Source organism: Montipora capricornis, chromosome 3 (assembly GCF_036669925.1).
Source record: "Montipora capricornis isolate CH-2021 chromosome 3, ASM3666992v2, whole genome shotgun sequence".
Taxonomy (NCBI): domain Eukaryota; kingdom Metazoa; phylum Cnidaria; class Anthozoa; order Scleractinia; family Acroporidae; genus Montipora; species Montipora capricornis.
In genome coordinates this window covers 59584980-59602920 of record NC_090885.1, presented here as the reverse complement: position 1 = coordinate 59602920, position 17941 = coordinate 59584980, and the positions used below count along the sequence as shown (strand labels likewise).

At 39.3% G+C, this 17941-nt stretch overlaps 1 protein-coding gene across 1 annotated transcript in view; it reads right to left on the bottom strand.

The window, feature by feature from the left end:
* LOC138043537 (NFX1-type zinc finger-containing protein 1-like) overlaps window positions 1–16096 on the bottom strand; it is a 47792-nt gene extending 31696 nt beyond the window's left edge. The window contains exons 1-5 of the mRNA XM_068889862.1: window positions 15900–16096; window positions 11183–11989; window positions 5011–5480; window positions 3624–3779; window positions 2922–3046 (exon numbers count right to left, since the gene is read on the bottom strand). Coding sequence (XP_068745963.1) covers window positions 2922–3046; window positions 3624–3779; window positions 5011–5480; window positions 11183–11975 — 1544 coding nt within the window. The 5' untranslated portion in view covers window positions 11976–11989; window positions 15900–16096. The remainder of the gene's footprint in view (window positions 1–2921; window positions 3047–3623; window positions 3780–5010; window positions 5481–11182; window positions 11990–15899) is intronic.
* Window positions 16097–17941: the final 1845 nt, after the last annotated feature.

Here is a 17941-nt window from a genome sequence, read left to right as displayed (position 1 = left end):
ATTCAGGGTCTTTAAAAACTGAGGAGAAAGTGCTGGCTTTGTAATTACATCTGCAAATGGTTAGACTCTCTAGTCTTCTCGGATAAGGACAATAAGCCAGAGGTCCCTTCTCACAACCCTTCAATGTTCATAATCCTGTGGGACGTTAAAGAACCCCCACACTTGTCGCAAAGAGTAGGGCATGTAGTTCCCAGTGTTGTGGTCTGTCTTCTGTGGTGTATCATGGTTGGGAGGGTAAATGCTCGGAGATATTAGCTACATCAAGCTACTCTAAATTCCGAGGGTAAATAAAGATATATGATATATATGATATGATGTCAACGGCTTCCCGGTTCGAAAGAACTATTCGCTTCAATAACAGAATGATATCCAAAGCCGTTGATATGATTTACTGAAAAGTCTGAGAACACTTCTTAACGGATGCTACTGGAAACACTTTAAAGTTATTATTTTAATGACTAGAGAGTTAAAGCTTCACTTATAACGGCAGTGATGACCACGTGACCATTTTCGTCACCTTTCAAAACGCCTGCTATTCGCAGTTTGCCATTCAGTAGCTTGACGGGCATTGTTTTCATACTAATTAGGAATGTTAGGAAGTAAAGTATTCTTGTAGACGATTGTATACATTAGCACTCATATCACGGGCCATTATCGCCGTTTTATGGAACACTGATGCTTAACCTCCATACTGCTTCATTAAATCTAAACCATAGGGAGCCCACACAAACTGTGTGACCGTTTGTATTTTGAATTTATAGAGGAAATGTATGGGAATGTCGAAAATCCTCGTATTATCGTACTAGATTGCGATAAATATTCTCATTTGACATCAAAATAAACGTATTTTTACCATAAATGTTGTGCGTTGCCGTTCTTGAGGTTGAAGACGGCGATTTTAGCAGTTTGAAGGGTTCGGCGTTGGACGTTGCGTTCAACCTCAAGAACGACAACACACAACATTTAAGGTAAAAATACGACTATTTTGATGTTAAATGAGAATGTTTATCGCAATCTAGTACGATAATACGAGGATTTTCGACATTCCCATACATTTCCTCTATAAATTCAAAATACAGACGGTCACACAGGTTATGTGGGCTCCCTGTGGTGGAAGTAGAACATGTGAACAGATTCAATTACTACAAATCATGGACAATCACGCATCATTTCGTTTCAAAACTCTAATTGCAAATTGCTATTATTAATTATTACGGTCAATTGGGTCATAAAGGTTGCTGGAAAAGACTAACAAGGTGTATTCTAAATCAACTGTAGTTGTAACTGACGACAGTCAGCGGTCAGCGGTTAGCGAAGATGGCCGCGTACTTTTTCAGCTCTTCTGTCATTCAGACTTCTTACTGTTTATTTTACATCTTTTTATGTCTCTAATCGTGTTTTTTGAGTGTGAGTGTGTGTGTGTTTGTCAATATGGGCACGTCGAGGAGAGGTCGAAAAATGGATTCTTCTGTGAGCGAAGATCAAGATTTTGAAACTTATGTTCGGGAGTGTCTTGGTTCTATGCTCCGTGATATGGAATCTATCAAGTCCAACCAAGCTGTCTTCCAACAAGACTTGGCTGAAAAGAAGCGGAAACTTGACACCACAGCAGAGTCGCTGAATTTAAAATTCGAAACTTTAAATGGTGAACTGCACGAGTGCATGGTTAAAACTGATTCACTGGAAACCGAGGTCAATAACCACGCTGCCAGCATCGATAGGGCGTATGAAAAACTCCTTTCATTAGAAAGATATTCTAGAGATTTTAATTTGCGGTTCTACAACATTTCTGAACGCCCTGGTGAAAACTGTATTGAAAGATTACAAACTTTACTATCTGAAGACTTGGGTTGTGGTCACCAGTCTTCAGTTCTTTTGATGTTAATGAGAGCTTGTCTCGTTTCCTTCACATATTCATTAGCGTAAGCAACAAACATGCACCCTTGAAATCATTTAAAGTTAGAAATTCAGCTTCTAAACCGTGGATAACTATAGGACAAAAAAAATCAATAAAAGTATATTTACTCAATTAAGTCATTATTTTTTCACTGAAGATATTATCGTATTTAATCAATATGGATTTAAGCCAGGTTGCACTACTGTGGATTGTCTTGTAGATCTTGTAGAGGAAATTTCTACAACTCTTGTTTCTGAGCAACATAATTATTCCACACGGACTGCAACTTCTCTACAATTATTCCTTCCCTACTCTAGGACAAACATAAGAAAATTCTTCCCTACTGTTATTGGTAAATATTTTTGGAATGATCTTCCTTTTTCCATTGGAAATATTTCCTCGAAAATTCTTTTCAAAAAAGCAGTTTTCAAATATTATTTTGCTCAGTACTAATCTCCTTGACTCGTGCCATAATGTACGATGTGTGTGTGCATATGTGCTTATGTGTGTGTTTATTTATTTATCATTATTTCTTATTCTTATTTATGGACTTATTGTAAAGAGCTATAAATTATAATCAGTGTTAATGGGCACTAATTAGTTTTTACTATATCGTGCCCTTCTCCATTTTATTTCTTATACTTAAATTAATTACTCTATTTCGTTTGGAGAAAATATTAAAAATAAAAATGAATAAAAATAACTGACGACGAGGCTTGGACATCATGTTGTGACGTCATGATCGGGATCGGGATCGGCCGATAAAAACGTTCGGGGTTTCGGGATGAAGGAAAAATTTTGGTCAGGATCGGGGGATTGAAGAACCCTATTGGGGACCCTCTTGGACGGGATGGGTTGTGAGACAGGAAATGCAATGCGACGGAACAAGATGGAATTACAAGGGGTGGAATCGAGTGGAATAAGACAAGAGATGGGTAACTAAACCGCAAGAGAAAAATAGTATAGTTTGAAAGAAATGTCAACTCTTACCTTCCTGAATCCTAAGATCATTTACATAGCATACCTTGCTCTGGCGTTCCGACTTTCTTCTCTCATAATGGGCGTGAGGTCAAAAGTCACTCGTTCACGAAATCTGTTCCTCAGGTACGCCGGTGCTTCAACTTCTCTCTCGCAATTGACAATATACTTCTGTTTAATAAAACAAACACAGACATCCAGTCAAGAATGCTGCAACAAAATCAATATTCAGAATATTATTGAAAAATTAAAATTACAAGTTACGAAGATCCTGTAGATGAAAAGGAAACTCCTTTTTATGCGACTGCTCTACGGTTCCTTAAAACAGGCGTGTCACTGGGCGCGGTAGGGGAAAGAATACAGCCATCGTCCTACGACTGTCAGGAACTCTTATAATTTGCCTTTAAAGATTGAGTAGGCCTTATACGATTTCAGTCTAATCTCTGTACGAATTCGAATAGTGAAAGATGCCTCTAAGTAAATGAAAAAACAAACAAACACATGTCATCTAAAGCTGGGGTTAACTTAAATAAGACTGTATTACTGTTACAAAGGTAAGGGTGGCAACTGATTGGATTTTGAAAATAAATAGGCTCTTTTTTCGCGAAATCTCGCACCTAAGGCATCAAAAATATTATTTAATATGGATATGATATTTTAAGGAACGTTTTCGAATTGTTTCTCCACCGTTTTGTCCGCAAAACAGCGCGACTCCAATGACATAGCCTCTATACTGAGCATCCATTACCTGCAAAGGAAGATGCGCTGGATCAACTTCTTTTAGACCCTCCAGGATGTGGCGATACGCTTCAAAGTACACGGTGCTTTCTACCATTTGGTACACGTCTCCTGATTCAAGTCTCAACATATCAGATAGATTAATGAACTGTATCTGCACTATGCCCTAAAGATAGAAAAAAATATTGCCTGAACTTATAGTTCTACTGAACAGGACCCAAAGTTCACTGACTGGAATATTTATCGATTGAATGATTGAGCCTTTTCTTGTTAAAAACCATACGCAGGCTACTACACTGCACACATGAAAGCAAGCAGTAACCTAAAGATGCCCATCGGGACGATTTTATTCAATTTCCTCAGAATATGATGGGACAAAGGAACAATAACCACTTCTCCTACCTTGAAAAACATTCGAGTGCACATTTTCAGAGATTTGAGTGTAATGCTGAAAGCGGCAGAACAGAATAACTGGGCTCTGCGTATCTGGGACTATAGTCCGACGTAGTTCGTCAGTCATATTGAAATCACGTTTGCGCGACAGAGAAAGAATGGAAAGAACAAACCAGACAAAAACAATAACTAAGAACGGTTTGCACATTTTTTTCGGCCAAGAGAAAGGTGCTCTTATCCCTTCCGGGACGGGGTCGTAGGCTGTTTCTTGCAACAATTAGCGGAACCGTTCCAGTTTTTCCCTTACCGTTCCAACTTTGCTCAGTCGTTTAATCGCGCCTCGAAGAAGCTGAGTAAAAGAGGGAGGATGATACATATGTGTGAGGCTCGCGGTAGCTCGTCAGTGACCGGCGAGAGACCAAGTCAGAAAAAAAAAGTTATCAGGAAAAGTGGTCTTGGGTTCTTAAGTTTAGTCCGTTTAGTTGCATATAAATATTTGGCGGAATCTTCACTCCGCCTTGGTACGTTGTACTCAACCGACATTTTCGAGAACAGCGGATGTTGAATCGAGGTTGAATGCAATTTCAACTTTGACGTTAGTCAACGAATCGCTACGCCGACATTTTATACTTTCGACTATGTTGAACATGACAACCACTCATGCGCTCATGTTTTGCCCGACCGAAAATCGTTCTCAAACATTTCAACTCGAGGCTCAGGGTCTATGGCCAATATGGCCGTCCCGCGAATACGGCCCATGGTTCCCCTAACTTTGCTCTCCAAGTCAATATCGACAGTTAAGACAACTCTAACCTAAAAGCCACCTTTAATCTAACCTTTGTGTTGTTACAAAACGATACTTGGCCCTTTAATAAAAAAAAACACGTCATGAAGTTTGTAAAAATTGAGTTTACTTCTGCATAACTGCTGGACATAAGAGTAGCTATCGGGAGGAGTCGCCGAGTGATTTCTTGAAACTATTCGAAATATTATTAATTAATCACCTGTTTGAGGTCTTTAACATCGCGATTAGCCACAGTGGCAAAGACAAAACTTTCAAACTTGTCCTTTGACAGACACATAAGCGAGCCAAAGATCAGTCGCTTGCTGTTCTCCCAGCGAACATGCCTCAGCCTAGTATTGTCAAACTTGACTTTGTACTGCAATCCGTTTGATGTACAGATAGGATACAAAAGTTGAACGTCTTTATACACGCGGATGTCCTGCAAGGCACCAATCTTAGGAGAACCGATACGTACCAAGAGCTGCGCGATCCCTTCACGGAGGGGCCTTACGAAGTCTTCTCGAAGGAGCCGAAATTGAACGTCTAAATAATGCTCCGAGCTGTTGTAGCTCCCGTCGACTTTGTTCCTTCTGAGAAAGGGTCGCTCTCCGGACAAGACGTCCGCTTGAGTTGGAATAACGCTAAGCGTCCGAAAATCGTCCGGCGGGTCGTCATTATCATTCAGTCCAGCTAAGATAGGATGGAAAGTTGGTCAGGGTACATCTTTCATCAATTTGCATTAATTATCTAAGTGATAGATAAGTACAACATGAGGAGGACACATATCTGCAGTCACACCATAACATTGGAAGTTTCATGGGGGAAAAAATCGTTAGGAATTCTCTCAACTTTCTTTCGCTTACAGTTGAGAACGAGAACGACAAAGATAACGATGACGATGATGACATACAGGGGAATCGCAATGGTGAGCCCTAAGCGATCCATTGTAAATCCCATACAGGTCTCCTGCAAATATTGAATTTGACTTGTGAACTGAATGTGTGGAATACTAGGTAAATTACAATCCTGTTTTGACCATAAAGAATGGCCTTTCCTAATTTACATAGAGAATACGATTGGGGTAATATTTGAACAGTACTGGGACTTACTGAGGTATGCATCTGACCTGAACCAAGCTGTCGCCCTCGTGAACGGTGGATTATTAATTATCTCGCAATTTGGATTCTTAAAGGAATGTATCTTTAATTTGGAGCTAAGTTACGCGAAGTCCTACCTTTTACGGGCTGTACGAGTGTATTTAACATTTTATTTTACCATAGGGTTTTTCAATTATATTTATTGTAAATTGCTTCAGTTGCTTTACATCATTCGTATGCAAAAAGGGACTGTTATTGTTATTGTTTTTTTGTTGTTGTTGTTGTTGTTGTTGTTGTTGTTGTCTTCGTTTTTGTTATTATTATTCATTCCCTCACTTGTTACCCTCCCTTTAACTAACAAGAATTTAAAATTAACTTAAGGTAGAGTGGTTTATACAGCTCTGGAAATTTTAAGCCGGAAGTTATCCAGTGAGTCAAGGACGGCTAATGGACCATTGAGTCATCGTCAGTTAAGCCTTGGCTGCACGCTGTAACATTGTAAGAAGAACACGTCCCAACATTGTTATAAGAACGCTTCTAACAATGTTGGATCCTGACGCATATAATATTGTTGGAAACACGTCACTTTCCCTGGTGAAAATCTTTGAAGGATCTTTGAAGATCCTTAAAGACTCCTTAAAGATCTTTTTGAGGATCTTTCTAAGGATCTTTTCTCAAATCCTCAAGGATCCTACCTAGGATCCTTAAAGATCCTTAAAGATCTTAGCCTTTCTTGCCAAGATCCTCAAAGATCCTTGCCAAGATCTTCAAGGATCCTTGAGGATCTTCGAAGATCCTGTCCAAGATCCTTGAAGATCTTTGAAGAACCTGTCCAAGATCATGTGCAAGATCCTCAAGGATTTTTAAAGATCCTGACCAAGATCTTTGAAGATCATCAAAGATCCTTGAGGATGTTGAAGGAACCAACCAAAGATCCTTGGGGATCTTCAAAAACCATATCCAATATCCTTAAGGATCTTCAAAGATCTGGTGCAAGATCCTTGAGGATCTTCAAAAACCCTTGCCAAAATCATTTGCAAGATCCTTGAGGATGTTTATTTTTAAATATCATTTACAGGAACTTAGCCAAGATTATTATTTTTATTGTCCACCTTCTCACCCTGAATTGCACTTATTGGACTGCAGTTTGATGTACAAATTCTTTTATTTAACCTGGAAAAAGGAGCTTTCTTTCTGTAAAAGAGAAACTTCAATACATAAAATGCTTCATTTGTCTGTAAACTATTTATGTTATAATGCTAAGTATGATTGAAGTAAAATAACAATGATGAATCATGGGAAATCAATATCTGACTTTATTTGCTAGCATTCTTTATTGAACTGAATGAAAAACAGCCACACACTACGATTCTCACTTGAATAAGATGCAAGTGAAGTTTGGTAAGGCGAACCCTTATCCCCCTGGCTCGTTATCCAAAAATGTGCACTAACTCCTGGGTCAAAAGGAATGGGAAGAATACAATAAAAATCTAACAAACCTGAACAAATGATGCACTGACTATTATTTTTCAGACTTGATGTGGATCAAGTTGTCTTTGACAACATTGTTGTTTTAACATTGAAACTGTGACAACTTTGCTCACATCTTATTCAACTGACAATCATAGTAGCTTTTGGAGTTATTTGGTCACATGCATGGTTATCCATTAATTAAAAGTCTGGCTGCATACAGTAAACCAATTTCTCAAAATTACCTATAATATGACTTGAATGTATATTAATAATCATACAAACAATAGAGATAAAATATAGATACTCATACAGTTTTTATCAAGTACTCATTAATATCGAAGATATGGCTGGGAATATTTAAAATATTTTCACAAACAGCCATTTTTATTGAGAAAATGTTTCTTAAGAATAAGACAAAAACCTTAAATTGTAGCCTAGAAAAACAGCGAAAGAGAAACATTACAAGTACAAGTACATGTACTACAACAATAACGTTTGATTTTACCTAACACATTTGTATTTATTTCATTTTATCTATCTTTTTATTACTAATTTTTTTCTTCACTCAGTATTTGGTGCTATTGTCGGCTGAGGCTGCTTTTTGAGAACTTTTTCTGAATATTTTGCAGTTACGCATCCTGAAAGAAAAACAAAGCCATAAGGGCAAATTACTCATATTGATTATCATGAATTCCACATGTACTCGCAAGTCATGCCGTGGAAGTGGAAATAAATGTGCGTCACCTAACCTTTAATTTGAAAATTGCTATGAACCTCAGACGTAGCATTTACAGAGAATCGAAGGGATCCTTTGCCAATCATATACATGTAATTTGCAACAACCACTCTTTTGATGTAAACCTTATTACTAGTAAGTAATCTTGTTAAAGGTTCACCTATTTTTTACAGGATTAGAGCAAGTAAGCCGAATTATAATCCTTGCCCGTACATGTCAAATCATTTTGGGACTTGAAGTTTGAAAAGTTCGAATTTCGGCTAACTCAATGTTGTACGCAATTAAAATCTTTTCGAAATAAAACGTTTTGTTCCAGTATTACCATATCATTTTAAATGTGAATGCTTCATTGCCATGCAAATTAAACACACAAAGAATCTTAACCCCGAGAGATTTGAATTGGTTGAGTTAGCCGATTTAGTCTATCGTCATTTTTAAGAACAATAAGTCATCAACTCAAATATTATCTGCTTATAATTAGCGCCTACCTTTGTACTTGGATTGCTGTATGCATTTCCTCGTTTTGAATCAGTATTTAAAGGGCAAAACAATCATGAATCATAAGATTTATGCTCGTTGATTCAAACTTAGAATAAAAACGCCGAACTGTAAGAGGAGCCATCGTTGGTGACTGCTGACCAAAAGGGAAATGGCTCACTAGTTTCCAGTCTTATCTCTCGCGTTTTATCCAAGATGGCGGAGGATTACAACCCTCCGATTTTAAAGAAAAAGTGAGCAAAAATCATAGCACACTCATCGAATTAACCCTTAAAGGAATGTGAAAAGATACTGATCGAGCCGATTCGTCACTAGAGTCTCTAGATGTGGCCCTGAATTCTGTATTTTAGCCCTGGTATTTTTTTAAAGGATTATGTGCTGACACGAATTCTTTGATATTTCGAGAGTATATTGTTTCATATTGCTTCTGGCCCGGCCTGCAGCTATTACGAGTTCATCAAACAAGGTAATCTGTTACTGATATTTCCGACAATCAGTGAATTACATCAGAATAAACGTTTTCGTTTTAATTGATTCGTGTACAGCGTGATTATTTTTATGTTCAAAGTTTGGTTCCTTAACGATGCTTGAGGGTACATGTACGTAATACCTCATAGGATCTTTAGGGATTTTATACACTTCACTCCTAAAAAGGTCCTTATAAGATCCTTATCCTTGAAGGATCAAGATCACTCTAAAGATCCTTTTTAGATCCTTGAAAGATCCTCATAGGATCTTTCAAGGATCCTAACGGAGATCCTTTCAAGATCACTTTAAGGTTCCTTTTAAGATCCGTGAAGGATCCTCATAGGATCTTTCAAGGATCCTAATGAAGTTCCTTTCAAGATTACTATAAGGATCCTTTTTGGATCCTTGAAGGATCCTCATAGGATCTTTCAAGGATCGTAACAAAGATCCTTTCAAGATCACTTTAAGGATCCTTTTAAGATCCTTGAAGGATCCTCATAGGATCTTTAAGGATCCTGATAAAGATCTTTTCAAGATACCTCTGAAGATCCTCAAAAGGATCCTTGAAGATCCTCAAAGAGTGACTGAGGATCTTACAAGGATCTTAAAAGGATCCTTGAAAGGATCTTAATAAAATCTTTGACAGGATCCTTAAAGATCATACTAGGATCTTTTGAGGATCTTTGAAGGATCCTTATAGTGATCTTGAAAGAAACTTTAAAGGGATCCTCGAAAGATCCTCAAGGATTGTATGAGGATCCTTTAAGGATCCTAAAAGAATCTTTCCAAGATTTTGTGTGTGGATCTTGGTAAGATCTTTGCAAGATCCTGATAATTTCCTCAAGGATCTTGATGAAGTATCCCAAGAGTCCTCAATGTTAGAAAATCTTTGAAGATCCTTTAAAGATCCTTCAAGGATCCTGTGAAGATCTTCATCTTTAAAGATCTTTGTCAGGTCTTTGAAGATCTTTGAAGATCTTTAAAGATCCTTTAAGGATTTTCACCAGGGTTAGTCACGCAACCTTATGATGGCGTATTTTCTGTTTAACGAATTGATGTCAGTTTTTCATGCGTCTGTCCTGTTATTGATCATGAATTTCGCCATAAAATTCTCAAAGTAGCTGTGGATCCAAGAGGCGATACGACACGACACTAAACGTTATAAATACACGTCACAAATATGGATTATTTCACGGTTGGTGAGTGCGTACAATTTTTATTCACGAGTTGTGAAGGATCGCGTAAACGAACGAGTTTAGGCTAATTTGCACTTGGACAAAAGAATTATAAATTTGACCGCCATTTACCAATAAGGTCTATAGCAAAATATTTTTGAAATAAAAGAAATCTTTACCTTCCATACATCGCCAGAGCACTTTCAAAAACTTTTTAAGATCTTCTAACAACAAAAGATCAAAAACTTCGCCCACCATACACCCGTCGGCCCCCATGTTTGCAAGTGTTACTCCCGCGGTCGGTGTAAGGGCCACTCGTGCCAAAGTTCAACATAATATTAGCCAATCAAAAGGCCGATACGACAATTTTGCACAACTGAAACAAAAATTGTCTGACCAATGAAAAGGCTGATATTAAAAACATCGTGTGTAATTTTTTTTTCATCATTAAGTGTACGTAAATCTTTATACTTCTGTAATAAAATTGTTGATCCAACAAATGTTTTGTAACAATGTTTGAGCGTGTAGCCAGGACTTTAGAGGTTAAAATGGTGGTCATTTAATCAGTCGCTCACTCGTTCACTCACTCACAATGACTCTGTGGCCATGAAATCGGGTCGTGTCGTACCCCTTTGAATGGGCTTCAGGAGTGGCCAAAAGAACCGAACGAACAAAGATAGGATTTAGCACAGACAACAATAGGAAGTACGACACTATACGGCCAATGAAATATAGTGTTCAACAAGAGGTACGACCCTACCCATGAAACCAGTAGAGAGGAGTTTATCAACTTCCAGCCACTTAAATACTTTTGAAGGCAATCATTCAAGAACTAAACTGGTCGAGAGCACCAATCTAGCCAACCTCGTTCTCTAGGGCTTTTTCATTGGGGGGAGAGCGGGCCCTGGGAATGACCTTGTGTTCAGGGATAAAACGAAATCCTACCATCTCTCCGTGGTCTTCTTCTCTGTTGCTTTTCTTCCTCCCGTTTCTTTAAGTCTTCCGCCTTTTTGGTTCTTAGTTTGAAGAGCTCTTCCGCGTCGTTTAAGAGAGAATTTCCATCCACCTGATTTCCATCTATCTGTTCCGTGTCGAGCAAAATCTTGACGCCACAGTACAACTCAGGCACTGGAAGATCGGCATAGCAGTTCGGAAATCTCCGTAGCAATTCGTTCATGATTTTTATGACATTGTTTAAAAAAGTAGCGATGTTTGTGGCAGGTATTCTGCAAGCACTTAGCCTATTGAGGAACGTTCTTAGATGGTGCGCAAAGAATGGGGATTTCGGTAGTAGGTTTAGCAACTTAATAAGATATTCCTTAGAGCTGCAAGAGCACGCTTTGGCAAGGATGCTTATGATCAGAACGATCCAGTCATCCTTCATGCTCGACTGTTGGAGCAAAAACTCTGTAGCAGGAAAACATCGGGTGGATGTTAAATCAAGAATGATTTCATCAGGATTTTTGGTATCCAGCTCCTCTAGTGCTTTAAATCCAAGCCTAACTTGGCGAGGTCGTTCTGAGGACCCTCCTTCACTTCGCCCCCCTCTTCCGCGAGTTCCTCCTCCGCGTCCCCCTCTTCCACGAGTTCCTCCTCCGCGCCCACCTCTTCCACGCCCCCTACCTCTGCCTCCGACTGTGCCACTCTCGAGGGAACCAAAGGAGTGAGGTCGCTTAACAGGGTCAGTGTGCCACGTTTGCTCGCGTGCGACTCCGCGCAGGGCTTCCCAGTTGTCCATCACCAAGAGATGATCTATGGAAACAAAAAGAAAATAATATAATCGGATTTCGAGCGGAAAAAAATCCAAGTACCTTTTGAAGTAAGTTTTTGTCATTTTGTTTCAGTCCAGAAAAATATCATTATAGCAGGCTCCTTTGGCGTGAAGCTTTCAATTCACACATCTCTCTTCTGAGATATGTGTTGCCAAGTGTTGTCAGCTTGCCTATCAATGTGCAATGAAGAGATGCATGATCACAGCGGAAAAGAAATTTTCACGTAAACTATAGCTAGTACGTGGGGCCCTAAAAATTTTCGGGATTTTCGAGAAACGGGCCCAAGGGGACTGATTCTCGAAAGTCCCGAAACTTTACGGGTCATTTTCGGGTGTCACAATTCCCTTTGTATCTCAAGAACGGAGACGATTTAAGTCGTCAAACTTCACATTCATTTTTATTTTTGTTACCTTGAAAACATGTAAAAAGATCGGCTTTCCAAAAAAAGCGGTTGGCAGTTTCACAAATGATTTTTCGGGCCCTAAAAGTTTTCGGGATTTTCGAGAAACGGGCCCCAGTGGACTGTTTCTCGGAAGTCCGGAAACTTAACGGGCCATTTTCGGGTGTCACAATTCCCTCTGTATCTCAAGAACGGAGAGGATTTGACTACTCAAACTTCACCGTCATTGTGCTTTTTGCTACCTTGAAAATATGTTAAAAGATCGGCTTTCCTGAACAAGCGGTTAGCAAGTTCACAAATGGTTTTTCGGGCCCGAAAATTTTCGGGATTTTCGAGAAACGGGCACCAGGTCCGAAAAAAAAAAACCACTCGAGAGAGTCTCACTGGAAGGATCTATATCACGGGTAACGGTTAACAAAATTGCTGTCTCACGTCTAACGGTATTTTTTTTCCCGTCAAGGGTAAAGGTAAAATCTTCAGTTATTCACGAGTTTAAATTCGAAAATGGTAACTTGGAATTCGTTTACTGATGAAATTCTCGGTACATCACAAACAAGATGATTCTGAGCAAAAACGACCTTTATCCAGGCGATTTGCCATTAACTTGAAAAACGTCGGTTCGTCTTTTTAAGATTACCCGAATGCAATCCGTTTCAATCTTATCCATTTGTGTTCATCCATGCCTCTCTTTCCTTTTTCTGTATTTCTTTTATGTCCATTGTTCAGTGCAGTTTTAAGAAGTAATTGCAATGTTTCATTCTATTTTTTGGGCATTTTGGGTGTCAAGAAATTTCACCATTTTGCGTGACATAGCCTTCAACGTACATGAAAAACAAAGAAATATTCCTGGTTGAAAATGGAACTACACTGTTTTTGCTTTTTCGCGTTCTCTGTGTTAGTTAGTGGAGTCTTAGTACACACAGTCATTGGTCATCACAATGCAACTTACATCAGTTTGACAACACCGTCCTCCAAATGGGCGGTTATTTGGGACTTGTTTTGTCTTGTCAGACAAGCCTGTTTACAAGCAGATAGGGTAACCCTAGTGCTACAGTAGGGTAACCCTTAATTTTGCTAGGGTAACCCTACTGCTAGGGTGACTCTAGCAGGAGGATTTCACTGGTAGGGTTACCCTACCACCCGAGACAATTTTGTGTGCTTGGTAACCGCCAGTATCGCAAACACAATGGAAACCGCTAAAAAGTTGTCCCGTGTAGGGGAGTTGTCCCTAGCAGAGCGTTTACAAGGCAGCTAGGGTAACCATAGCACTCAGATAGGGTTAACCTAGAGCCAGGATAACCATAACTGCCTTGGAAACACGTTGATGAAAAAAAAAAAAGAAATGTGTGAGTGCTAGGGTAACCCAAGTGCTAGGGTTACCCTCACTCCTTGTAAACAGGGCCTAAGAGAGTGGAGCAAAGACGGCAAAACGGTGTCGAGTGCTCTGAAGTCTCTAAATATTTCTTAATACTCCCTATTCCACTTTTTAAACTTAAAAAATAAACACGCCAAATGCTTATAATTTTTTTCACGGCTAATGCTTTTTTTTGTTGTTGTCATTTTCACGCCTAACGGTTACTAACTTTTCTTGACGTTTCACGGCTAACGTAACCCCATTGCCTTCAAATTAGAGCCATTAGATGATCGCTCAAACTCATGGTTCCTGTAACAAGAGAATTAACTTTGGATTAACGTCTCATTCGCCACGAATCACAGATTGTTTATTTGTTTTAATTCCAAACTACAAGAAGCTTCGGATCTCTTCTCTTTACGCAGACACGGGCGATATCGTTCCTGCAGACTCTAGCTGAAAAATATCGAAAACCCCGGACTTTTCCAAATGAAGCGCTACAAAGAATCGAAGGTGCTAGCAACAAAGAAAAAAGTTACCTGACGATAGCACTGAAACATTACGTATCAGTATTATGCTCGCGGTTGACGGGAGATGATTGCCGCTTATTCGATCGATATAACACTGCGTTCTTTCCTCCTCTTTGAATTTTCTAAGTGCGGGGAAGGCAAGTGTCCACAGTCTCAGCTCCTGCCACACAATTGTGTGCTGTACTTACTTCAACCACTCAGCACATTACAGAAAGGCCAAAAAAATCTTTGCGGCGCACGGAAAGAGAGTGGAAGTGACTGGATGAATCGAGTCCGTGCTTCAAAATGATCTTCAAATTGGGATATGACTATCGCCTTTGTCTATTGAGTTTCTTCTTAAGAGACTTTTACATCTAACTGACCATGTTGTCGTGTTCACAGCAAGGCAGAAAGGATAAAATTGCAAAGAGATCTCAACTTGAAAAGAGTTTTTCCATTACCCTATCTAGTTATTTCATTTGAATGACCTCCACTTTCAACCGAAATGGATTCTTCAACTGACGCCGGTGAAAATAAGGCTTATTTGCTCTCTTTTAAAAGCTTATCTGTATTTACCATAAAAGAACAACGGTAATCGCCAACTTTCGCCCAGGCTGCCCAAGTTCAGTCTCCGAGATTCCCTACTCAAGTGACAGTCAGCAAAATTATCATGCGGCAAGCGGTTTGGAGCGTGCCGTCCAAGGCCCGTACTCGTCAGCGCAGCGAAGAGACATCTGCTAGCGCGCAGCAGGCAATCCTCGAGACTAAGTTGTATGGAAAACCGAGAGATCATGACAACGAGACAAAGGTGTGGGAATATGGCGATAACATTTTCTCACCTTTCTTCTGTTGTGTAGTAGCTTCTGATCGGCTGTTTTGTCGATTCATTTCAAGCCGGTTTTCATATCTTATCGCTCTCTATTTTAAATTATATCGCAAAACACCAGCCGCAGATTTTCAGAACCAATTTCTCACTTTTTGACGGTACCCTCTATAGTCAATGCGTATGAATCCTACAAAAATTGTTACATCTTGGGCTTGGGTTACCGATTTTTATAAACCTGGAACGAAATCGAAAGCGTAACACTCATTGTGTACTTCCGGTTTATGTACGAGATCGGTGATTTTATTTCATCAGACATAAATATTAAGGAGTCAGTTCACTTTACGCTAGGTTTGGTTCCTTCTTCATATCTTCGAAATCAAAACAATCAAGAGACTGAGGAACAATGAACTGTGGAAATACGCTATATAAGAATATCTAACGTAACTATTGTAGAAACGGGAATGCTTATCCAGTACAGTCATGTAGTTTTCTACCGCTATAAAAACCGACGAATGAGCTGTAAACGTATCACCGAGCACGAAAATTTTACTTCGCTGGACAATATAAATGCTTTCCTCGTAGAATAATCATACGACTGACTGTCTGAGGATGGCGACTGAAATAAAATGATCAAACTTGTCTTAAGGCAAACAAGTCTTAAAGCGCTTTTGAAATCGCTAGCAATTGGAGAGGAAGTGTTTTCCCGAATCAATTGCAAGGATCGCCGTTCGAATTGCAGGGGCTGAAGTAAACCAAGCTTACAACACGATGGGCTTATTATTGATGATTACTAAATGAGCTTACCTGCGAATGGTTGCGAATATTCGAGTTTCCAATGTAGACTCTGTCGGTCGATCAACTCTGTTAAGCAATGATGTCCGCAAAGAGCTATATAGTCTGTAAAAATTGGTTTAAATCTTTTTAAACGCTGCAAACTTTTCTTTTCACTATACTAAGGGATTTCACCAAGGAAGTACATGTTTTATTAATCATACAATACCATCAGCCAATGAACTGTGGCCAACTTTTCCGAGAAATCGAATTAGGATTTCCGAAAAACACGGGAATAATTGTGACGTCACTGTTCCCATTTTTTAATATGCCACTTGACACTGAGGCTTGGGGGAATAAAACAAAGAAAATTGAATAAACATGTCCACACGCTTCTTCAAGTTCCTTTGTTTGATGCCCCAAGGCCTCGATGCCAAGCTGGATATTAATATATAGGAAAAGGGCTCATTTCCGTCGCTCCTGGAACGCAATCCAGCGACAACGGAACGCGAAATCTAATTCGAGAATAGGCTCTCTTTTGCTGCGCGGAGCAAAGGATTTAACATACTAAAAATTTATCTTGTGACTTAAGGGACTGGGTCACGGAAGTGCAGTTGATTTTGTTTAGCCAGAAATTGCTTTTAAACAACCAAACTCAAAGCATCGTGACAGAAAAAATGTCTGTCGAACATACAGCATTTAAGGTGGCCGAACACAGTTTTCAATTCACCATTATTTTTTACCTATTTTCGCAAGAGTAAAGGTAAACCACAGAAGGGTTTATTTTCGCATTTTAGATTTCTACACGATTTAATGGTAAGGTGTAATGTCACGTTTGTATAAACTGAGGCGCACGACTTTGTAGAGCCGGCAGACCGGTGGGACACATTGTCCATACAGGACCTACAATCAGTGGCAAAAGTAGTTGGGACGCTAGTGTCAGAATGTGCCTGAAAACCTCTCAGACGTCAGAAAATAAGCGTAACTGTCAAAATTCCACTGAAAGCTTCAAAATACAAGTCCCCCCCTCCCCCCAATCAATGTTGAAATAGACAAGGAAATGTATGTTCACTATTGGCAACATTGTTCTGGGGGGGAGGGGGCTATTTTTCAAACTCAGTAAGAAAACCTCAAAATGGAGTGTCCCAAGAGTTTTTCCACTGATTGTAGATAAACGACCTAACTCTTAACTCTCCAGTGAGTTCTAGAGCATCTGATTAGTGTGACAGGTGTTATAGGTTCGAATCCACCCTAGGACTCTTTTCCATCAAATCTTGTATTTGAAAAACCATTTGGCTAACCAGTTGTCAATAACCCCAATTGCAATTCATTTTAACAATTTTTCTCCTTTAGTGTTTGCTGTATTAACACTTAAAACCTTCCTTCGATGTTTAAAGCAGTTATTTTTACGATTCGCTTGATTCGGTTCGTTGCCAGTTCCCAGTCCCTGAATTTGGCTAAATTTTGTGACACAGCCCCTTAAAGTGCCCCTGTGACCAAAAAATCAATTCATATTTTTCTTTGGATTTCAAAACTATGTTAACAAAACACCAAGTGACCCACGTTTTAAGCCTTGATTTCAGAAAGACACCTCTTCATTTTAACTGTAATTTTCCTGTTTAATGGTCCGCCATTACTAACATTATGTTCTTGAGAGAGCTGGATCCGGGAGAAAATGACGTCAAAGGCTCACTAGTTTAAGAATGCAATACGTGTGTACGTAGAATTAATATGCAGCACGGGGCTTTTGGGCTTTCAGACTTTTAAACTCACGCTTTTCATAATTATATAATAAGCTGTGTTCACACGCTGAAATTTTAAGCTAGTGAGCCTCTGACGTCACTTTTCCCTGGATCCTACCGTCTGAGGTCCAATCGGTCAGTTTTGAACGTGACAACATTGATTACGTTCCCGTAATGGCAACGAGACCTTTCAAACCTTGCCTGCTACATTTTCCTTAAGATCTGCTAATGCATAGCTTGTACCTTTTCCAAAACGATAGTCCGGCAATAAAACACCTGATATTATTACTTCATGGTGCAATTCATCACCGTTTATGTGCGAGGATGTGAACC